The sequence below is a fragment of the Ooceraea biroi genome, chromosome 6 (assembly GCF_003672135.1).
Source record: "Ooceraea biroi isolate clonal line C1 chromosome 6, Obir_v5.4, whole genome shotgun sequence".
NCBI lineage: Eukaryota > Metazoa > Arthropoda > Insecta > Hymenoptera > Formicidae > Ooceraea > Ooceraea biroi.
Genome location: NC_039511.1, coordinates 4,115,134 through 4,138,380, shown reverse-complemented (window position 1 = coordinate 4,138,380; position 23,247 = coordinate 4,115,134). Strand labels below are relative to the sequence as shown.

The 23,247-nt window shown below is 43.8% G+C and overlaps 2 protein-coding genes across 2 annotated transcripts in view; both read left to right on the top strand.

The window, feature by feature from the left end:
• The window catches only part of LOC105281430 (acetylcholine receptor subunit alpha-like 1), a 116,326-nt gene that overhangs the window by 78,648 nt on the left and 14,431 nt on the right, over positions 1–23,247 (top strand). The window contains exon 4 of the mRNA XM_011342684.2: positions 14,973–15,082. Within this exon, the coding sequence (XP_011340986.1) occupies positions 14,973–15,082 (110 nt within the window). The remainder of the gene's footprint in view (positions 1–14,972; positions 15,083–23,247) is intronic.
• On the top strand, positions 4,881–7,959 carry LOC113562189. Its single transcript, XM_026970699.1, has one exon. The coding sequence runs from the start codon at positions 4,905–4,907 to the stop codon at positions 6,306–6,308; it is 1,404 nt and encodes a 467-aa protein (XP_026826500.1). The 5' UTR covers positions 4,881–4,904; the 3' UTR covers positions 6,309–7,959.

The window sequence follows — 23,247 nt, the reverse complement described above, 5'->3', positions numbered from 1 at the left end:
ATATGTGTAGCGTAATTTTATTTTCACAAATATTTACAAAAAGATAAAATAATTGCTGCAATAAAATTAGCTTAACATTGATACTCATATTTACATTTGTATAAAGAACGCTGTATTTTAATATCCATTTTAATATATCTTACTCTACTATATATAATATACGGTTCTAATAGCTGTAAATAATTTATCGATGATACAACAAACAGAGCGCATTTATGTTTGATTTTGCTTTATTATTATTATTTGCCATTGTTAATGTAATTATTATTATCATTATCGCAGTATCTGTATTAATATCCTGGAGTTATCGAATGCGATTAGAGCTTATTGTTTTAATAATAGATTAGCGATTAATTTGGATAAATTGGTAAAATATGCAAGAGATATGTACCCTCCCGTGAATTACTGATCCGTTTGATAACAATTAACATTATTGATTTTCAATGTTTCCTCGCGAAACGTTGAATGCAGAATTGTTAACGAAAGCAATATCAAAGCAAAGATTTCAAGTGTGTGTGAAGCTGGCGTATCATTTCGCGGAAAATCATTAATTATTAAGAGTTCTGGCTCCCTTTTTAATAGTTCTAGAGTTCCTGATAGGTTAAACACATAGTTCTGGCCATTAAAGCGACAAAATCGCATAGTGCAAAGTGAGACGCCAACTTCACGCAGCGTCTCACTTTGTCCTGCGACAGTTTCCGCCATAATTCCAGCTAGATTTTAAAAGATCTACAGTTCTACATGAGTTCTAGAAAGAGTTCTAGCGAAAAACATTTTTTTTCATCTTTTTATAATTATTAAAGCAAAAAAATGTTTAAGGGAATGACGACTGGTTAATTTCAGAGAGTTCTGTGCTTTATGAAATATTTCTCGTGTAGTTCTGAACATATTTAACCATTTTCCAAAGAGTTCTGAATGCAAACTGTTCTCACAAAAATGTTCTTGTTAGTTAGGTGGACTGGCGGGTTAAAATTAGGTAACTAAAAAGTTGCAAACTAATTGAACTTGACTTTATTGTTGGAGCGTAATACAATAATGCGCGACCCTACTCGTGAGGGGACTGTCGAACTACAGAACTCGATCGCGTGTTAGCGACCGATCCTGACTCGGTATGGTAGTCGAAATCGACTCGATAGCAACTTGAAAAACATGCGTCGATAACAAGCGAGGAGAAGAGCGAAGCGTGCGGGAATGCCGTAAGCTTACGAGAATAATACACCTAATATTTCTCCGAACACAAACAGTAACAATTATTTAATAAAAAATTTTTATCGTCCGAGAAAGACGTATCTACGGAGATATATGCGAGACGCTGGTTGATTTTCGAGAGTTCTGCTTATTCTAAAACAGTTCTCGTATAGTTCGGGACATGTACAATGCCTTTCCAAAGAGTTCTGACAGGAACAACGATTAGAAAATTTTTTAAAAAATTATTTCGCCCAAAGAGTGGACGTTTTCGACTTTACCAGTGAGACGCTGGTTGATTTTCGAGAGTTCTGCTTATTCTAAAACAGTTCTCGTATAGTTCGGGACATGTACAATGCCTTTCCAAAGAGTTCTGACAGGAACAACGATTAGAAAATTTTTTAAAAAATTATTTCGCCCAAAGAGTGGACGTTTTCGACTTTACCAGTGAGACGCTGGTTGATTTTCGAGAGTTCTGCTTATTCTAAAACAGTTCTCGTATAGTTTGGGACATGTACAATGCCTTTCCAAAGAGTTCTGACAGGAACAACGATTAGAAAATTTTTTAAAAAATTATTTCATCCGAAGAGTGAACGTTTTCGACTTTACCAGTGAGACGCTGGCCGAACTGTCGGAGTTCTGGCTTCCTAAAATATTTTTCGTATAGTTCCGAAGATACTTATGAATTTCCTAAAGAGTTCTATGCACCTCTCATACATAGCACTCTCTAGAAAAATCATAAGTACGTGAGGAACTATAAAAGTATTTTAAGAAAGCCAGAACTCCGAAATTTCGGCCAGCGTCTCAACTTTTCTGTTTGAAAGTTCACTTTTCGAGCAGTTTTAATTTTTTAAAAAATTGTGCAATGTCGCTGGTGCATAGCACTCTTTAGGAAATTCATAATTACGTGTGGAATTATACGAAAAGTATTTTAGGAAAGCCAGAACTCCGACATTTCGGCCAGCGTCCACTGGTAAAGTCGAAAACGTCCACTCTTCGGGTGAAATAAGTTTTTAAAAAATTTTCTAATCGTTGTTCCTGTCAGAACTCTTTGGAAAGGCATTGTACGTGTCCCGAACTATACGAGAACTGTTTTAGAATAAGCAGAACTCTCGAAAATCGACCAGCGTCTCACATATATCTCCGTAGATACGTCTTTCTCGGACGATAAAAATGTTTTATTAAATAATTGTTAATGTTTGCATTCAGAACTCTTTGGAAAATGGTTAAATATGTTCAGAACTACACGAGAAATATTTCATAAAGCACAGAACTCTCTGAAATGAACCAGCCGTCATTCCCTTAAACATTTTTTTGCTTTAATAATTATAAAAAGATGAAAAAAAATGTTTTTCGCTAGAACTCTTTCTAGAACTCATGTAGAACTGCAGATCTCTTAAAATCTAGCTGGAATTATGGCGGAAACTATCGCAGGACAAAGTGAGACGCTGCGTGAAGTTGGCGTCTCACTTTGCACTATGCGATTTTGTCGCTTTAATGGCCAGAACTATGTGTTTAACCTATCAGGAACTCTAGAACTATTAAAAAGGGAGCCAGAACTCTCAATAATTAATGATTTTCCGCGAAATGATACGCCAACTTCACACACACAGATTTCAAATGTAAGAGCACATTGAACGACGAGGGTGAAGTGGTCTTGCTGTCGAGCTGACCTTTCTGATTCCTAGTCGAACTGTATCGACATAGAAGAGATGCGCGGTATATTCCACTTATGCATGAAGAGCAAGAAGGCGGTATCAGTCGAGCTGGTCAAAGATCGCAAAATCCGATCATCGGGACTACTCCGCTTTCCGCTCTGGCTCTACGGCGTTATACACGCACGCGATCGTATCGCTTTGGCCGTCTGGATCTTCCCTTTCGACGTAAGACGGCGGTTTGGAATTTCAAAGCAGGCAGGAATCTCAATTCGCGCTTGTCGCGCGACGAAATCCGAATTGGCGGATGGCAGATTGCCTTTATTGGCAGGGCGACACTCACCCTCGCGCCCTCGACAACTGATTCCATGACACGACCGTTCGTCGTCCGTCTTGCGAATTTATCGCTGGTACTCTTTTTTGCTGCTTGCTCCGTAAGGATTGTGTTCCTCCTTCCTCGGGTTCTCGTCCGCTGCTAATCGCGTGGGAACGTGTCGGAGAGTCGCCGCTTTGTCCTGACAGATTCTTAAGGGGGGAAGGGAATTACGATCGATCTTTTTATCCCGTTCTCTGTGCAGTCAGATGTCATCCGCGTATCCATTACGAGGAACTCGGGCGTGAAGCAACAATTATCCCGATTTCAAAGAAGCGATGGTTAGGATGTTGTATTCAGGTGCACAGTGCAGAGAAAAAAGCCTCTCTGGTGGGAAAGAGATCTCGTGATGACGCTCTGTATGATTTGAAACGGTTCGTTGGAGGGATCCGTCCCACTCGGTTCGAGATACGTTGGGATGTCAAAAAGCTCGTCTCGCCTTACGGAATCTACAAGCGGCGACACGGGCGTCGGTGGGATGCATTTTAATTGCAAAGCAGCCCAGACGCACGTACTCACCCGCTCGCGGATGCAACCCTCATCTCGCAATGCGGAAAATTTCGAATTCCCGAAGAGTCGCCGGCCGATGCTGGCGGCGATCCAAAAAACTTGGTATCGCGGTAGAATGGATTTTGTCGGAATGTATGGATATTTGTCGGTTGACTTTGATGTAACTTTTTGAAGATGTTCCAAATTCTCTGCATGCACGAAACGGAAGAAAAAATACCCAGAATTTAACAGAACATTAATTAACAGACATAATTTGTATTTTTGTATTTGCTCGATACATTTTAAATCATCATGTCCGATAATAGAAAAGTGTGTAAAGGTTGCAACACGATTGTGGCAAAGCCTGTTGTCTGCATTAAGTGTGGCATTGCTTCTCATCCAGCGTGCATCCCTCGTACTGGGCATCCGTATCTGAATGGAAAATTTCTAGATTGTACGGCCTGTCCGGCGGATGCCGGTCTCTCTGGTTCGGCTATCAATAAGATTCGCGAGCTGATAAGGTCTGAATTTGCCATTTTTCGGAGAGAGATAGTAGAATCTCTTAAGGCCGACATTGGAATTATAAGAGAGGATATGCAGAAACTGGCTGAGAGGATTGACGGACTCGAAAATGTGGAGCGGCGTGCCAGTGATGGAGTATCGCTGGCCGAGGAGGATCTGTTCGCCGAGATCGCGGAACGAGAAAGTCGAGCTTCGAATATCATTATGTTTTCTCTAGATGAACCGGAACATTCGGATAGTAACGACGTTTCGGATAAGGATCTTGTTAACGATGTTCTTCATACTATCTTGCCCAGTTTGGAGCCGAGTTATAAAGTTAGAAGATTGGGAGTGAAGAAACATGGTCAACCCAGGCCTCTGTGTGTTTCATTTTCTTCAAAACAAGAAGCGATACTGGTACTACGCAATAAGGGGAAGTACACTGGACCAGCAAAAATCTATCAAGATCAAACACCGAAACAACGAAAGTACTTGATGAATCTAAGAGCTCATCTCAGAGAGCTTCAAGACGCGGGCGAGAGTAAGACAATTAGATATATTGGTGGTGTGCCTAAAATTGTAAGTGCGAATCAGCCAATGAATTCAAAAAACGTGTAATTTGTCCTCGAGTATACTACCAAAATGTGCGTGGTCTGAGAACTAAATTGCCGGATTTGCGCTGTGCATCGAACTTATCTACGATGTCGTACGATGTGATAATCCTAGTCGAAACGTGGTTGAATAAAAGTATAAATAATGCTGAACTTGGTTTGGACCGGTATAATGTATTTCGTTGTGACAGAGAGAGCGCTTCGAGTGATTGCGTCAGAGGAGGTGGCGTTTTGATAGCGGTCCGTGAGATCTATCCATCGAGGGCGCTAAATATTTGTGAATCGGCTGTAGAACATTTATACATTGATGTCCAGATTGGTCATAAACACATTGTTTTCGGTGCGGTCTATATACCGCCGGGATCGGATACGATGACTTACGAGTCGCATTGCTCGGTTGTTGAGGACATTTGCTCCAAATCTCGCAATATTGATCTGGTCATTGCCGGTGACTATAATCTTCCACACTTGGTGGTCGGTTCTGACGTTCGGGGAGTTCTAACATATGAAATTAAAGGCCGATGTAATATGTTAAGGCAAGCAAATACACTGGTAACTCATTTCAATGAGTTGCAACTGTACCAACACAACTTTGTTAGCAGTGTGACTGGTAATACGCTGGATCTTGTTTTTTCTACCGTTCAAATGGCCCCGGTGTGTCTGGCCGTCGAATCATTGTTAAGCTGCGATAAGTATCACCCAGCCCTTGACTTTACGTTGCCGTGTTTAAAAGTGGAACTTGGATGCGGGCCACGAGTTGTGAGACGGAACTTTAGTCGCGCGAATTACGTGGCAATAAATGATTATTTGGGAGGTATTCACTGGGACGTGGAGCTTGAGGGATTGAGCGTTGAGAGCGCTGTTGGTTTACTGTACTCGCACCTGGATTATGCCGCTTCATCGTATGTACCGGTATGCACGATTCGTCCATCTGCCTACCCTAGATGGTTCACAAGAGAATCGATTGCCCTTGTTAAATCAAAAAGGAGAGCTCACTATACTTTTAAAAGAACTAATTTGTTCTCAGACTATCTGGTGTTTTCAAATGCCAGATCACAATGTAAGGCTCTGTCTGGGGTGGTGTGGAGGGATTATGTCGGTAGAACCGAGAACTCCATCCCGAATAATATCAATAATTTCTGGAATTTTATAAATACTATTACTAATAAGGGCTCCTCTCCCCCTTATGTCTATAGGGATGGGGTGCATACGAGTGATGAGATAGCTACGGCGAATCACTTTGCTGACTTTTTCGAGTCTGTGTACAATAATAATAGCATTACTTGTGGCGCGTCAAATGGTTCGATCCTAATCGACATGACGGGGCATGATGTAGGTGTGAAAACCAATAGTGAAGTAATATCCATAGATATCAGTATTGGAGAAGTCTTTACACAGATAAATAGAATGAAATCAAGCTCTAGCCCAGGTAGTGATGGAATCCCATCTATATTTATAAAGTCATGCTGCTATATTTTGTCGAGAATCCTCTAGATGATATTTAACAAATCATTGTCCAGTGGCATTTTCCCGAGTTTCTGGAAAAAATGCATTGTGACGCCTGTTTTTAAAGGTGGTGACAATGTTGTAACCAATTTTAGACCTATTAGCAAGCAGTGCGATATAGCCAAGTTGGTTGACTGCATTGTGGCGTGTAAAATGTCTTCATTGATGAAGAATATCATAGTTAATGAGCAGCATGGATTTATGGCGGGACGGTCAACGTCGACCAACCTTGTTTTATATCATGACTACATTACAAATGCTCTTGACGATGGATCACAGGTTGACTCCGTATATACAGACTTTAGTAAGGCATTTGATAGAGTTGATCATGTGATTCTTTTAAAGAAGTTACGGCTGGTTGGCGTTGATGGTGTGTTTCTGAATTGGATATCCAGTTTTTTAACAGGTAGGCTGCAGGCGGTGAGATTCAATAATGCGCTGTCGAGGGACGTAGTGGTTACATCGGGAGTCCCGCAGGGGTCTCATTTGGGTCCTCTATTATTTAACATTTTTATTAATGACATCAAACATGTATTTGAGAACTCAAATTTTTTACTTTATGCAGATGACCTCAAGGTATATAGAAGAATTTCTAACTCTGTAGATGCATGGTTACTTCAGTGTGACCTTCTGAGATTGGATACTTGGTGTGAGGATAATGGCATGAGGCTTAATTTATCTAAGTGTCATGTTGTTCACTTCAGCCGGAAAACGGATGGTTATAGGCATGATTACGTTCTGAGTGAAACTACTCTTACCAAGGTTGATTCCATCCGTGATCTGGGTGTGACGTTTTGTAGCGACTTATCCTTTAAAAAACATATAGAAACTATTACGAACAATGCGCTTAGAAGGTTGGGCTTTGTCAACCGAGCCTGTAAGTTTTTCAGTAATGTTGGTACCTTGAGGCTTCTGTATTGTTCCCTCGTGAGACCTCTGCTCGAATACGCATCTATAGTTTGGGCTCCCTATCTGGTATATCAGTGCGACATGATTGAGCGTATCCAGCACCGCTTTCTCCGCCGGGTCAGTTTTAGGTTGCTTAGACCGATGAACTTTTTTGACCACGATTATGATTATTTGCATCGCGAATTGGGCTTGTTATCTTTGAGGGACAGGAGAACTCAGGCGGATCTGGTGTTTGTGCGGAACATAATTAGCGGTCGCATTGATTGCCCAGATTTGCTGGAATGCATCGGTCTGCATGTCCCTGGTAGGACCGTAAGGCGGGCTGAATTGTTTCATGTTGAGTCTCTTCGTTCATCGTGTGGTTACCATAAGCCATTAAATCGTCTCCGTATTGCTGCGAATACATTTTCCCCATATATTGACTTTTTTATGCTTCTCCTAATGCGATTAGAGCTGCTTTTCCCCGTATTAAGATTCAAGGTGGGTGATAACAATGGTTGTATTTTTTGTATTGACCACTATTGTGGGACTGAATATACTGGACTATCCTTGCAGTGAATTTACTAATTAATGGAATGTCACTGCCCATTGATTTGTACCGCAATCAAACAACATCATGTTTTTTCGTTTTCGTTGTATCACGTGTCCGTTGGATTCTATGTACTCTTCATCTTCGTCTTTTTTTTCATTTTCTCTTGTAATCTACTGTATACTAGAGGGTTTTTCCCGTTTAATAAATAAATATATAAATATATAAATATATAATATTAATATAATTACATTGTAACAAAAAACGGAGCGAGAGAAGCTTCATAAATTGTACGGTGTATCAAATTAAGTTCTGCATTGATTCTAGGCATAATTTACCAAAAGAAATCTATTAAAATTCCACTCTGTTTCTCTATTACTGAAAATGTTCTTATTGCAATTTCGTTGCTCGTTTGTCGTAACGACCGCGCGAAAACTTTCGCGGCTAGTTACCGTGAGCGCGCGTGAGCAGAGTCTTTGTGGAAAATCCTCGTGAATGGATCTGAGTGCCGGAACACTGTTAACCGCGAACAATGAGCCCCCGGTAGCGGAATCCGAGACACGAAGTTCTCCGGAAGCTTAGCCAAAAGGCAGAAGTCTCGATATTGCGCAACCGCGTGCTTTCCGTTTGTACGTACAGCGACTTTTTTCACTGACCCTCCCCCTTTTATTCTGTTCGTTACGCTCGTTTGTCAGTGTCGATAAAGCGAGGTCGGCGGTCTTCCTTTTCTGTCTTTTTTTTTCTCTTCCTTAACGTCGACCCGCGGGATGCGATAGCGAACGAGCGAGACGAGGAACCGGAGGGATACGAAGGGTCACAGAGAGGTGAGCGCAACCCCCCGGCGTCACGTCGGTCTGCCGATGAAGTAGCGCCCCTTTATCAGAGTTTCGGAATTGCTTGCGATTACTGTTCGCCGAGAGGAGGAGTGGGCAAAGAGAAGGCCGACTAGCTGCCTCAGCGACGTCCTTTGATGGGTTCGGAAGTTTCGCAGTAGCTTCACGGGAAGTAAACAGTCGTATGTTTTTCTTGACAAGAAGATGGCCGATGCCGCGGGAGAAGCGAAAGTTTAATCGAGCCGTGTCTTGTTGTTTGTAAAACAAGGGTGGATATTATCTTCGTGCCGAAGACAAATTGTGCCGATGGAAATGGTAAGCAGACGGCAAGAGAACCGAGAGAGCCAAGAGAACCAAGAGAGGGATGATCTCCCTCGCAAGCCGATTACTATCAGCAGCGGAGACGCAAAAGGAGAAAAGAGGAAAGAACGATTGGATTATTCGTAACGATGTTTTTGCTACGTTCGCTCGATAATCATCACTAGTTCGAATTGAATCTATCGCGCCGTCATCGCGCTGGATGCTCGTTATTATTAATACTGTTACTAGAATAATTATAATGAACTGGAACGAAAACTGAAATTTAATGCATGCGCGTTCGTGCAGCATCGGTCGAATTTTCATCGTCGACAGGAAACCGTAATCGACTGCGAGCGCTGTGCAGAATTGCGCCGGGCTCAATCACGCGATGCACGCGCGAACTATTGATCCTGTCGAAAAATTATTTAATTGGGTTATCGGTACATTATTATTATCGCTTTCTATACTACCTTCGTTCTCCGCGAGGAAGAAGGAGAAAGAAAGAGAGAGAGATCGTATTCTGCGTTCGCGAGCTCTCGTTGTTATTAGTAGACAGGTTTCGATTCGATTCACTCGTCCTCATTGTCGAGCACCGCCGGAAATCGGCCGGAGTTCGCGACACCGGCCGCGAGAATCGTCTCGGGCGATATTTATACTATAAATATGGCGAAGACGCGCTCGGGATAAGTTTCCTTCTTGGCCTATGATATAGGCCCTATGTAACTGCGACAGAAATAAGTAGAAATCGGATTCTCGCGCTCCCCGCTTTTTGTTCACTAACCGATGCACCGACCGCTTGTGTTGCACTTAACTCTTCGATAATATAAAGGCGCTGCGTCCGTGTTACGAAGACGCGTCTAAATATGGATTCAGCATCGAGCGACGATTTACATAGCGCGCGGCGAGCCGCGGTGCCATTTCGTTGTTATATAATGTCATTGTACCTTAAGTCGTTTATGCAAGTTTACCTCGTTTGTTCGCGAGCATTATATCGCGACGTTATTATTTCAGAGCGCCTTATTAAAACGGATGTATTCACGTTTAACGATTATATAATTGTAATGGATGTGCGTTGCTTGTGTATCGTGCACACGCCACCGTAAATACGAGAAGTTAACTATCCTCCGCGCGTGTGCCACGCTTGATTCGAAGTTCAAATATTTTTGTCCAATGTGTACATGTCCAATGCACACCGTGTCGTAACTTTGCGTCGAGCATTAAGCTCGTTACGAAAGCATTCGCAGTATTGCGGTAATGCTATTACAATAATTTGCGCTCTACAAATATTTCTCGGGAGTGACGTTTGCCTCGAGATGTACATATAAATAGACTCTACGCTGTTGCTATTGTCTTTCGCTATTTTCTATGGCACGGTTGATTTAGGGATCATGGACACGCGCGACCCGGCTTGTTCAAACAGCACGGATAAGACGTTCGCATCTCGCTCGTATTTATTCTACTGTTCTACTATTGTTGCCCGTGGCTGGTGAGTTTTACGGCTTCCAAACGTCCGACATGGACGATTGTCAGCTTTGCCAGGAAACAAGCCGACAGCTCCAGTCGTGCCAAGTTTTCTCACCTACTTTGGTAACAACGGATTTCTTTCCTCTCTTGTTTCCCACCTTTCGCGAAATGTTCTGACACGAACCTCCTGTAGGAGAGTTAAGAGATTCCGGCTGACCTGTCGTGCGAGGAAAAGGGACCAAGGCATCATGATATTTCAGCAAACCGTTCGTGCGAGCGCGCGATGCAATTTGTTTTCCTAACGATGCAATTATTTTTTCGTGGCAAATGCTATTTTGTGTTGCGGTGAATGACAAATATCTGGTTTCAGCTGCTTGTCAATCTTTTTTATTTAAATGATAGTATTCTATTCTATATTACTTTACAATTTCATAACGTCATTTTGGTCTCACATGTGATCTCGTAAAGAGAAAAGTTTATAACGAGATCAGTGCTGTTTTTTAATTGATAAAAGAATATACGGTCATATTGAAAATAAGCAATGCTTGTATTTTAAAGCGCTGCTAGCGGCTAGCTTCGCGGTTTTGTTATCAGTAGTAACATTCCGCTGGTATGGCTCGAAAAATATTACGGTTAAAATTACAATTGGCGAACGAAATTCATGCTCGTTTGTTTCCGCGTTTACAGCTGCGAGAATTTTTTTCATGGGAAAATGTATGGCGGTATATGGCGACTGGAATCTGAGAGCGCAAGGGCCGATTAACGGCGGCGACTGTGTCGGCTGCGGATGCGTTCTATTGCGCGAATGCGCAATAATCGACGGTGAATTTCGCCATTGCACCATGCCCGTTTTATTCCGGGCATTGCATTGTAATGGAAGAATAGCGTGATCTCTCTACGATCCGAAAGCTCCCCGATTGTCAGTCGCGATACACGCACGACTTTAGCGACGTCGAATAAACCGTGCCAAGTCCCCTCTGCCTCTTGCGGCTGTGAATTCCTTCTTCTCTGAAATCTCTTTTCCTCTCTCCCTTTCTCTCTCTCCTTTTCTCTCTCTTTCTCTCTCATTCTTTGCGCAGGATACACTGACAAATCCTCTGGGTGCCGCGCGACAGGAGGCGCACGATGGCGCGACCGAGAAAATACGGAGATTCTCAGCTATCCTCGAGTTTAAAAGGTTGCGCCAGATAGTCGTCGATTTTGCCTTCTTTGGTCTCGTCGCGCCGATTTCTTTCTTCTCTCCGCGCGACGATACGTTTCTTAACGTAACGCAAATCGATTTACGATTCACCTCGGTCTTGCCCGTTCGATTTTCGACGTGTACTCCTTTAGCGTGCGTTTAAAGAGATAAATTTGAGGGAAGGGACTGTAAGTAACTCGGAGAAAAGGCAGTATAAAACGTTCGGGGACAATACGCAATAAAGGAAAATAAATGGTTTGAGGATATTTACGATACAAGGAAAGATTGAAGTCTCATGTAACGCATTTTTCTCAAACGGCTGATATCGCGAGAGCATTTTGCGCCGTGAGGAGGAAAAATATTGCCACCAAATTGTCGGCGTTTTTTCTTCCGTGTGCACGCGGATGGATCGGTAGCAGCGTTACATGTGATTTTACGACGTCATACAATCGACTTCCATCCATGGTAAATCGCTTCTCGTGGAGAACGTGGCGTGTGAGTAGAAAAATTCGAATGCAAATGACATGCACCGTAATTTACCGCCGGTATTGAAAAATACTAAATTTTTATGATCGAGGCTTGCGAGTCGCATGCGACTGGATTCTTCGAGTTAATCGTGAGGGAGAGAGAAACAGAGAGGAGTGCTGTACAAAACACTTCTATCGCATTCCTGCGCAATAGCTTCAGATTAATTAGCGTCCAATTAATCTGCTCGGCTCGCTTTAGATCTCGAGTTCAAAAGAGCGCTTCAAGAGAACCCTCGCAAAAGTTCACTCGTCGATTTATTGTGAAAATTTTGGCTTCTAAACCGTTTTTTTTCCCTTTGATTGCAATTTGCTCGCCCTCATACGTTCTACAAAATTGTATCCCAGAGCAGTTCCCGCATTCCTAGCGCTGGTTCCATTTTAGGACTGCGTACTAAATTAACGCCGGAATTATCTGAGCCGTCCGTGTAATCGTTTTAGCAGGAAGATAATTTTCCATGGTGGATGTGTGACAGTTTATCATCTCGTTCTCCACGAGCGAGCGAAACAACGCGGAGAAATTGCTAACTGCATGCATCTGTTCGCATTATGCATAGCTACCTCAAGTCGATAATTCATTTGTATTCCGTGATATTCTATTCCGTTCTGTTTTAATATAAATAACATATTTCTGTAACAAACAATGTGATGAAATTCTGTTTAAATTTTGATGAAAGACATGTTTGCATTAATCCGAAACCAGGATTTAAATACATCTCTCTCCTAATTTTTGAATGTAATTTTTTAAATGTTAGATAAATAGCATTTGCTTAAATACTATCTTTATTGCGTGTATTTTTATTTAAGGGCGTTCGCAGCCGACATTCGCCCGATCCAAGCAATACGCGAGAAATAAAAGGACTATGAGAAATTAAAATCCCTCGACTGGTTTCGCTCGTTGCGCGCCACGATAATTGATTTCGATCCGAGTCTGCTGGATCGTGCGCGGAATTTTAGGCGCTGCCCGTGGTGATGCCAGATACGTGGCGAACTCGGCTAATTGCGAGCGGAATAATTAATGCCTGCAGGAGCAACGAAACTCGACGGTTGCCGTTGAACGCGAGCGTACATCGTAGGTGTACTTGCAGCGGTTGTTTCCTGTCATGCGTTGCTGCATGATATAATTTCGTGTAAGATGATGAAATTAATTATAAGACCTCGTCGCGTTACGAGTAATCTTTAGTTTCCGTCAATTTTCGATAGATAAGCAATCCGAATATGGTCAGGTCCGACTTTTATTTTCAGTTCTTTTTCAATTCTGTAACAAACTATGGATATAAATTTAGGATATAAAAGCAGGCACAAATTGCGAGCAAATGAATTTTATTTTCGTACATAACAATTTTTGGTGTTTTCAATGGTTTTTTGTAATTTAGGACGGGCACAAGATGGGCAAAAAGTAAAATATCAAGCGTTACTGTGTTACGTGTGCAACGGGCGAGAGCTCTCAAAATTATGAAGCTAGCCGTTTTTGTAGAAGCGGCACTATTCATAAAAAGCGTTTATTTCTGCCACAACGAGCGAGAGAGATAGTCCATATTCCATTTCATAAAGTCTGTCCCTTCCTTTTGCACACTGATGAAATCTCTATACACACAGCCACGTACACATCGTGGTTATTTAATAACGAAAATGTAGATTTTGTTAGCAAATAAATTAAGACATTAAATAATTAAGACATTAAGTAATAAAATTATTATACGCAGCATTACATTAGCAAACTATTCTCGTCCGTTTTTACGGTTATTATTTCATATTTTATATTAAATACAAAAATTAAGAGATAGAGGGAGAGAGAAAGAGAAAGTGAGAAATGACATCTCTTGACATAATTGCACGAGTTAAAAGTTTCTTACTCGAATTTCCTACACGAATCTACTCATACTATTCGCGCCGTCAATAATATAATTATTGACAGCTAATGTTCGGTTGCTCAATCGGCGATCGGCGGATCGAATCAACAGAGTTCAATCTATCGGGGCGAAGCAGAGCGTCACGACAGCCGGGCGTCGCTCGAGTATCGATCGGGCATAAGAAAAGCGTCGGCGTCTCCCGTGAATTATGCTCCGCCGCCGGTTCGGGCATCCATCTCGTGCTGGGAAAATATCGACGTGTCTCGAATCGAGACGGAGGCTCACGTAGCGCACGTAAATATCTGTCCCGACGTAATATCATCTCGTCGATCGGCTCGTTATCCAGCTCGATAATTTCGCCTTTGCACGTCGCCATAACGAGTTGGAAAAAGCGCGCCGAGCGTAGAAGCAATTCGCGGAGATACCACCGGAATCCGATCGGTACAGGCATCGCGATGCATCCTTTGCTCACGGCTCGCTTCTCGTTAATGAGACGTGTAACGAAAAAGAGGGAGAAGACTGTCTTAGGAATGGTTCCGTTTCCGTAACGCGCTGGTACATCGCTGTCTTTTTCAAGAGAAGCGAAGAAACTCTCGCGGCGAGGGCAATTCGCGACGCTGACGACGAGGGAGACGAGCAGGGAAGAGAGAAAAATCGCCCTTCCGTAATTACTCTTTTCTTTAATCGTTTCATTTTCTTCGGACGCGCGGGCTGCTGAGAAAGTGAATCTCACAAATAAAATTCCGCGTCTTCCTGCTCGCGGTGGATAACATTTTTCAGATATAATTATGGGGATTGCCATTGGGGGAGTAAAAACCTCAGTTCGATGAGATGTATTGATACGATAGTATCAAGAGTAGCAAAATGAATTAGCGATAATAATGGAAAAGGAAGGCGAGAGATAAAACAAACGATATGGAAAGAAAAAGCGGTTCCACGTTCTCCTCATTTCGAGGCATTTTTCTTTGCTCCGGCAAAGGCCGCTCGGCATAATCGATTAAGACTCTTTTTATGTCCGTTAAATTGATTTGACATTCACGATTTTTCTCCCTGCTTCCAGGAGTGGAACGATTACAAGCTGAAGTGGAATCCGGACGACTATGGTGGTGTCGACACCCTTCACGTACCATCGGAACATATATGGTTACCTGACATCGTTCTTTACAACAAGTAAGTAAATTTGATCATTTCTTTGCTCTTGCTATACTACTATAAAACCATTCTCATATTTTTACCATAATCTTTTTGTTACTTTAACAACGACAACACTATGTGGACGTAGTCTCCGCTTCAAATTATTCATACGCTTCCTTCGCGTCTTCTAAAACAAAAAACGATGTTTCCTAATGTCGTAAAGTTTTTATGTCGCGTAAGTTTTTCGTCTATCCAGCGATGTCATCGTCTCCCACGTGCAGCTGCTCCGTTTTCGTCTCTCTTACCACGGATCATGTATCGTTCGCTGCGAATCGATCGCGCTTCATGCAGAATTTAGCACGAAGTGCAAAAGGAACCCGTAAAGCCTCGCGCGAAATATTCCTAAATATTTCTCGGAGGTATAGCATGTTCTCGTTGGTCATTTCGAAAATCCATGCAGCGGAAACGAGCGCGGGATATCCGATGCCTAGTCAGGTTGAGAGATAGGATGTACTCCAGTATGTGCACATTTTATGAGGGATCGGCAGAAAGAGAGAGAGAGAGGATGAGAAAGAGAAAGAGAAATGGACTAATTTGACGTCTCGTATTCGCGCGTCCACTCGTCGTTGCACTCTTAATCGCGCGTTTGTCTCTTTCGAGCAATCGTATGCGTGAAGTAGAAAATTATCCAGATGCATGCCTCAAAATAATAGACGTGGTCGGCGTTCAAATTACTCCATAGGAAAATACCTCGCTGCCTCGCGATAGACTGAAGCAAATGAGAGTAATTACGAGGCAATCAAATAAGCGGTTACCGTGTTGGTTACCCGTTAACGGGAAACGCGGCTGTAAAGAGAGATGCATTTTCGAGTGCCGTTCAACGATCCGGGTCATATCATTGTGCGCACGATCTCGACATCTACGATCGCAAATTTCATCCGGCGCGTGTAGGTCTTCACCGTGCACACACAATGCTCAGCAGACGTGATGACGTGGCGCATAATGTGCGGTTTGCTGGGCCGCAAATTAACGAAACCATTAATTCAAGACCGATATTAATTACTCGTCACTGTAATCTTCCATTTCGCGGTAACGAGAATTTGGAACCGTGCGTACTGGAAAAATTACTTGTACCTCGACACGTTTTCATTTAAGAAATATTTCAATCAATGATTCCGAGAGATACGGAAGTAACGAATTCCCCGGAGGTCTATCGAATACATTCGAGAAACGAACGACATCGTTCGACTCCGAAAGAACCCGCCCCCTATCGATACCGTCGACGCCACCTCCGTGACGCCTGGGTAAGCAGTGATTTCCGGTATCTCCTTCACGAACAATCGGGTCTCGAAGGGCGAATCTCAGCAGGCGATCTCGTCTGAGGCGACGAGGCGGTGTATCAAATAAACTGAACTTAACCCGCCCTATTAAGCTCCACTCGAGCGCGCGACGTTCAATCCGCCCATTCTCATTTCCATCGGGACTTCGAAGGCTTCCAGCAGCCGCCCGTGAGAGCCGCGTGCTCTTCTCGACATCCCTCTCGCCTCACGACGCAAGATCCCGGCCTTTCATTCCTACCGAAGGTGAGAGGGGGTGGTAGGGACGGAGAGAGGCAGAGGAATACGTATGGCGTTGATACATTATGTAAAACTCTGGCTGACGTGCCAAGACGGTGCACTCACCGCCGATATATTTTCCCTTATTTTCCGTCGACTGCGCAAAGTGCACTCCGTGGTAAGCCACTTCCGCGGTCTGATACAATCGGGGAACGTCAAATGGACCAAACGAACGCGCGCAAAATTGCTCCACATACCATAAAGAGGCACCGTGCAATCAGCGGGATAAATAGGCGTCTATATGTACGCAAAGGGCCCCGGGCATGAGCGCGGTTGCTGCACGGACCCGCGTGCACGCGGCCGTGCCGCGAAATGCGGACTTAAAATATTCAGGAAACGTACGTGAGAGCGAATCCCGTTACTCCATTATCGCCGGATTACCGCACCTGCACCCTCATCCCGGACTACCGCGCCACGATAATCCACCGCTCCGCGCGATAGGGTGGGCCAACGACGAAGCCACCCCCGTCGTATTCCTTTCGAGATAATCGTAAAAAGGACGGTTGCATCGACGGTTGCGATTGTTTCCTTGAGCAACTCGGAGATATTCGTGGAGATACACCAGATGAACCGGAGATGAACCGGAGATGATGAGAGATTCAGCGAGAGGAAAACACTCTCACAGCGATAAACTATTCACGTGCACGTTCAAATCCACTTTCGCTATATTTACGAGACACAACTAGTCGCTCTCTCAGCTCAACTTCGCGTACCCCAAGCGTTAACCGCAAGCTTGCTTAACGTTCTCCGTGGAACAAGTTGTTCCGCAAGAAGCGCGCGTCGTAACGCGTTATCAATTGCGGGATCAGTTTGTCTTTCGAGTAAATGGGCGCCACGTCGTAAGCATCGAGATCCACGACAATGGGGAGCTCTTCCACGGAGCGATCGTCCGTGACGCTGGGAGGGCGGGTGTAAGTAATATTGTCCATAAAGGGTGCCTTAGCGCGAAACGCGGTTGCAACAATTCCGCCGTTCAGGCTGGAAATATATCGGGCCTTGTGCCTCGTCGAGACGGGACAAACTGCCATATAAGAGGACACCAATGGTCCAGACGGGTCTGCTCGTTCTCGAGTAAGCCGCGGGAAAGATTATCGTGGACTTGGCCGGGATGACCGGCGATCCACGACATAGCTCGACGTTGGAAGTCTTACCCGAGCCTCGAGGAAACGGTTTCCGCGCGGAACGGTGGATATACCGTGGCGCGCAAATGGCCGTCATATTTTTCCGCCACGAGCGAGCGACCCTTCGCGAAGAGCGGTGCTTCCTGTTACGTTCCTGTGCCGCGTGGTTATAAATGAACGTAATCTAGACAGCCGCACCGTCTCGTTACGCGTGGCTCAACCCTTCGTGTTCCACGCATCGAGCGAAAGCCAAGTTTGCCAACGCGTATATATTTAATGTTCTTAAAACATGATGAGATTGTCGAAAAATGTACAGCCCCTTGTGGAAGATTCGTCGGTAGAATTAGAATTATATATCCATGTAATGTATACATGAAATTTCTCTATGTTCCGTTTATTACAAAAATTTTAAAATATCGAAGTCAGCATGTAGCATGTACACGCAATGTATCTGCCAGTTAATCAGATTTGTGGATACTCTTAATAGTTTAAAATTAAAAACAAAGTTGTAATACATATTCACACGGAATTCAAGAAGAACTTTCTCGACACTATCCGCACTAAGATAACGTAATGAATAAAATGCATATCAAGTTAATTAATGCCACAGGTATAATAATTCGGTCATGACGAGTGTCGCGACGAGAAACGTCGACCACCGAGAGGGCGGACGTCGTCTTTCATTATGTCATCGCGCGGGTTCTTGCAGAAATTTTTTCGCGAACTTGTCTAGCTTCCCTTTCTTCGGAAAGACCGTCGGGGAGAGAAGAGAAAAGAAAAGACGGCGACGTTATCATTAAGATTTGCGACGATGTGCTACGGCTCTCTCATCGCGGCTCGAAGCCGTCGGAGGTTTTACCACTTGCACGGAGTTCCGAGATTTACATGACCGGTGACCGTGCAAGAAGCGCACCATAAAGCACGTCGAACGAAAAACCGTGATTAATTGAGTCTTCGAACTTTCTTGACGTAACTGGCGGAATGTGCCCGGCCGTTTCTTACGGCGCTTGTGCAACGCGTCGTTCCCTTTTGTCTTTAACCGGCGAAGTACAAAAATTATGGCTCTCAGTCTGTGGAACATAGTAATTTCGCGCTTTTTCTCTTACCTTAGTTTTATATGAATCACGATACAGAACTTTGCGGCGCAAAAATATGGCATCGCGCGCGTGCGAAGGAGAGAGACCATGTTTTATTATTTGCTTCCATCTATCCGAAAGATCCGACACGAAAGTTTACTTAAAGCACAATTATATCGTTTACTTTTGTTTTCCTACGCGAGAATTCGCGCGTTGCATAGAGTTTCTTAGAGCTTACTTATGGGATAATCGCGATTACAAGGATGATTTTGACTCTTGTCGCGTCGTTAAACAAACCGGTATCTTTCGCCGACTGGCGGTCGGAATAATGCCACGGTATCCTAGATTATGTAACGCTCGTCATAACAAGATATCAACGTATCCCCGACCGACAAACCCTATTCGCCGTGAGAACAAAGCTTCAGCATCGTCCGACAACGAGCGGCGATTAAAACGTCACTTTTGAGCCTTCGTCGTCGTGCCGCATTGTCGACTGCGTTATCATTGTTCCGTTCTGATGCATGCGCGCCGACTTTCGACTGATGAACGCTTAGCGCGGCTAATTTGCGGGGTTAATGCGGACGATGTTGCACGCATGGGCTGATCTTGGATGCTTCCTGTCCTACTTGCCGGAATTATGACGGCTGCTTTCACTATTCATGAAGATAATCGGCCGATCGGCCGTAATTGGCGGCCGCACAGTTGGCCGGCAGCGAACAGCATCGACGTACGATCGATTCCCGGAGAACTCACTACCGCGGAATATTGTTTGTGCATGGTTGGCTAATTCAAGATTACAGCTAATTGAATGTGCAAGAGACTCGTTGCCGTAATGACGAAAATGTTAGGAATGTAATCTGACTCCAAAATTTGGAACGATGTTACGTTCGACAAGTGAAGAGAAACATATACGAATTGTATTGTAAAGTTATTGAGTTAACCGGAGAGTCAGATTCTTTTTTAACAAAATTCAAACGCAAAACTTCGTAAGAGTTAATATAGTTTTGCGTTTGAATTTTGCTAAAGAGTCAGCACGGACTTTCTGGTCAACCCAATACATAGAGATATGGATAAAATAAAAAACGCGAAATGTGATTTTTAAAAAATTATTTCAACGTTCGATACAGTTGACTTCTTTAATTTAGGAAGTCTATTTTGCGATTCGCTGCAACCTCTGCCCTTGTATTTTTAGCTCGGGCTACGCTCCAAATGTACGGAGTTTGATAACAGAAATATAATTATCGGATGACCACGAAATGCAGGAGACCTACATTAACACGCAGAGAAGCTTGTGTAACAGGATTCGCAGATGCCGAGAACTTTATCCAATATGCGGCTCTTGTTACGAACAAACGTCGCTCGCGTTTCACGAGCCTTCTACCAACGTTAAACATAGCTCTTATATTATACTTGCCCTTAAAAGATCCTAGATTGCATTTTGCTTTAATGAGATCTTTTTAATCAGTTATCTCCACTCTTTTTATTTGCTGTAAATATTTAACTTGTAGGAGGCACTTTTACGTTTGAGTACTTTGAGAATTTCAAAAATTATGTTTCTAATTATTTATAAATAAATTATAAGAGACAAAGAAAGAGAGAAAAAGACAATACATATGCTTCATAAAAATTCATACATTTAAGAATTATTGTAAAATAATGATCCCCTGAAAATGACCGTTTTCTTACTTTTGCTATCCCCTTTCTCTCTTTCTCTCTCTCTCTCTCTCTAATATTTGCGGATAAAAGGATGTACTGAATAGCTCACATATAAATGCGCATACACATGCCCGATGCTACATCCACATTGTATCAGCACGCCGAAGCCATGAATTATTTCGTCGATCGACAATTTATATGTCAAAGAACGCGTCTCTCGTCCCGACCCTCGGAAGATATTGCGGTCGGTCGCGGGGATAATATCGTCACGCGGGGCGAGACGCCGGATGAAAAATTCACGAATTGGCGCGCGAAACGAATCGACACGGCGCAGCAGAATTCAGCAATAACCGTCAGCGACGGGATGTCGACTAATAAGACCGCCACGACTCGGCTGACCGACCAAACGAACGACCGACCGACCGACCGGACGACCCAAAATAGCGCAACAAGTGCAGTCGCGACAGCTGCGACGCTGCAGCCACCGCATCCGGGCGAACGGGTCCACCCTCCTATCATATTAGAAATCCGACCGCGTTATCTCGGCGAGTTTATTCCCTCTGAGCTGTACTTCCCTTAGCCCGGTAGCCCGTAATAATATTGCCGGCCGACTGTGCGCACCCCTATGCGCACTCCTGTGCGCTTTACCCGTATTATTTATTCGGTGGATTTTCTTATCTCGCTCAGCCGCGAGTTCGAACTTGCCGTAACGTAACGTCTCTCCCACACGTTAAATCCGAGATCTCACGGGTTGCATCGACCACACGAAATAATTGTATAATCAAACGAACTTACCTGTAAGTGAAGTTCGATTGTGATTATGCCTGGTGTCTCGTCCGGATGGACCTTTCCCACCCACAGCCTTTGGCTTCTTCCCTCCCTCTATATTCGACGATTTGCCTCGCAACTTTGAAATAATGAGGTTCCGGGCGCGCACAGCGCCGCGGGTCGCGCGTGGCGCGACGGGCGTGGGCGCGATTTTTGTTTTACTATGAACTCTGTTGGAAATGCAGTCAAGAAAGCATGCCTACATAGTATTTCCATCCGGACGAGACACCAGGCATAATCACAATCGAACTTCACTTATAGGTAAGTTCGTTTGATTATACAATTATGCCATGGTGTCTCGTCCGAATGGAAATATTATGTAGTTGTTTAAAGCACGATTTGCCATAATGTTGACATTTATTACCAAATGTAAACATTCCAACTAAATATAGGAACTTAAACCACACTGTTCGAGAAGATATAATATATCACCTATGACACATCAGACGAAAGTAAGGCGTGTTAAATGAAAGAGTTATCTTAAGTATAAAATATGGAACCCATGGTCCGTGTCGGCTTAAAATCGTCCTAGACGAGACACAAGTTGAAAATTAAAACACAAAGCACATTGGGTGCTCCTCAAGAATAAGGTCAAAAAGAAAAGAAAAAGGCCGGTATCTATATGATCTACTACGAGCAAAGAGCCGTGAGGCATGGTCGCTGTAGCTTAAGATAACAGAACCGATCTGCTAAAATCTGTAGGGTTAATTATCGGGCGGTTATAAAACCTAGCAAAAGCTCGTGAGTCACCCGACCAACCTGCAGCCCGTTTAATGATATCCAGAGCCACTCCATTTCGAGCGGCTAGCGAGGTCGATGCATGACGAGTGCTATGGGCAGAAAACAAATCGCCCTGTACTCCGCAATCCTCTAGTCCCGCGCGAATCCAACGACCGATCGTTTGTACCCCTACAGCTTTATGGGGTTTCGTGTAAGCTAGAAATAAAGCGTCGCAATCGGGTGCACGAAGACCCTCGGTGATGTTAATGTAATGTTCGAGAAGAGAGACAATGCATAGCTCTGGGCGATGTAAGAACCGGGGGAAGGTAAGTAGCGGTTGCGATCGACCGGGAGCTGACGTCTTTAAGCGATCTGGTATACGAATGATAACCTTATCAGGAGAAAAAGATATGTGCGAAATTTTAATAGCTGATATTGTTTGAGCACGCTGACCAGAGCCGAGCGCGAAGAGCAGCGTTAACTTCTTAGGAATAGTGGCCAGCGACACGGAAGAATACGGAAATATGATAGCTAGTTTCGCGATAACTGGCGCAGGATCCCATACGAAATCGTATCGAGGTTTCTGCGATTTAAGAACACTCGCACCTCTACAAAAGTGCTTAATCAACGGGTGATTACCGATCATCGTAGTAGAAATGAGAGAAACTGCTGAGCGTATATTGTTCAGGGTCGAGTAGGATCCCACGTGCTGGAGCTCCTGAGACAGAAAATCCAGAACCTGGTTGACTTCCGGCGCATAGGGCGATATCTGATTCCTCTGGCAAAACATCCACCAGCTTCGGAGAGGTCGAGTATATTGTTTAATCTCCGGGTACGATTAAAGTACCCGGAGAGAGTGAAGCGAGAAGTGTGTCTAGAGCTGCTGGAGGGACGGCCTGCAATTGGAAGGCCTCCCTGATAACCTCCCTGCTGCCAGGGAAAGGTTTCTCCACTCCGGGTGACGGTCCCTGAAAGGAGATGATAGTAAAAATCGCGAAGGTGGTAAAATGATAGGATCAGAAGCCAGGAGATTAAGAAACATCGGGAATCACGATTGGGCAAGCCACCAGGGCACAACTACAACTCCTGTGGCTTCCTCATCGAGTATCCTACGCAATACCCTGGGGATCAGCACAAAGGGAGGGAAGGCATAAAAATAAAATTGATGCCAAGACAAGGTGAAC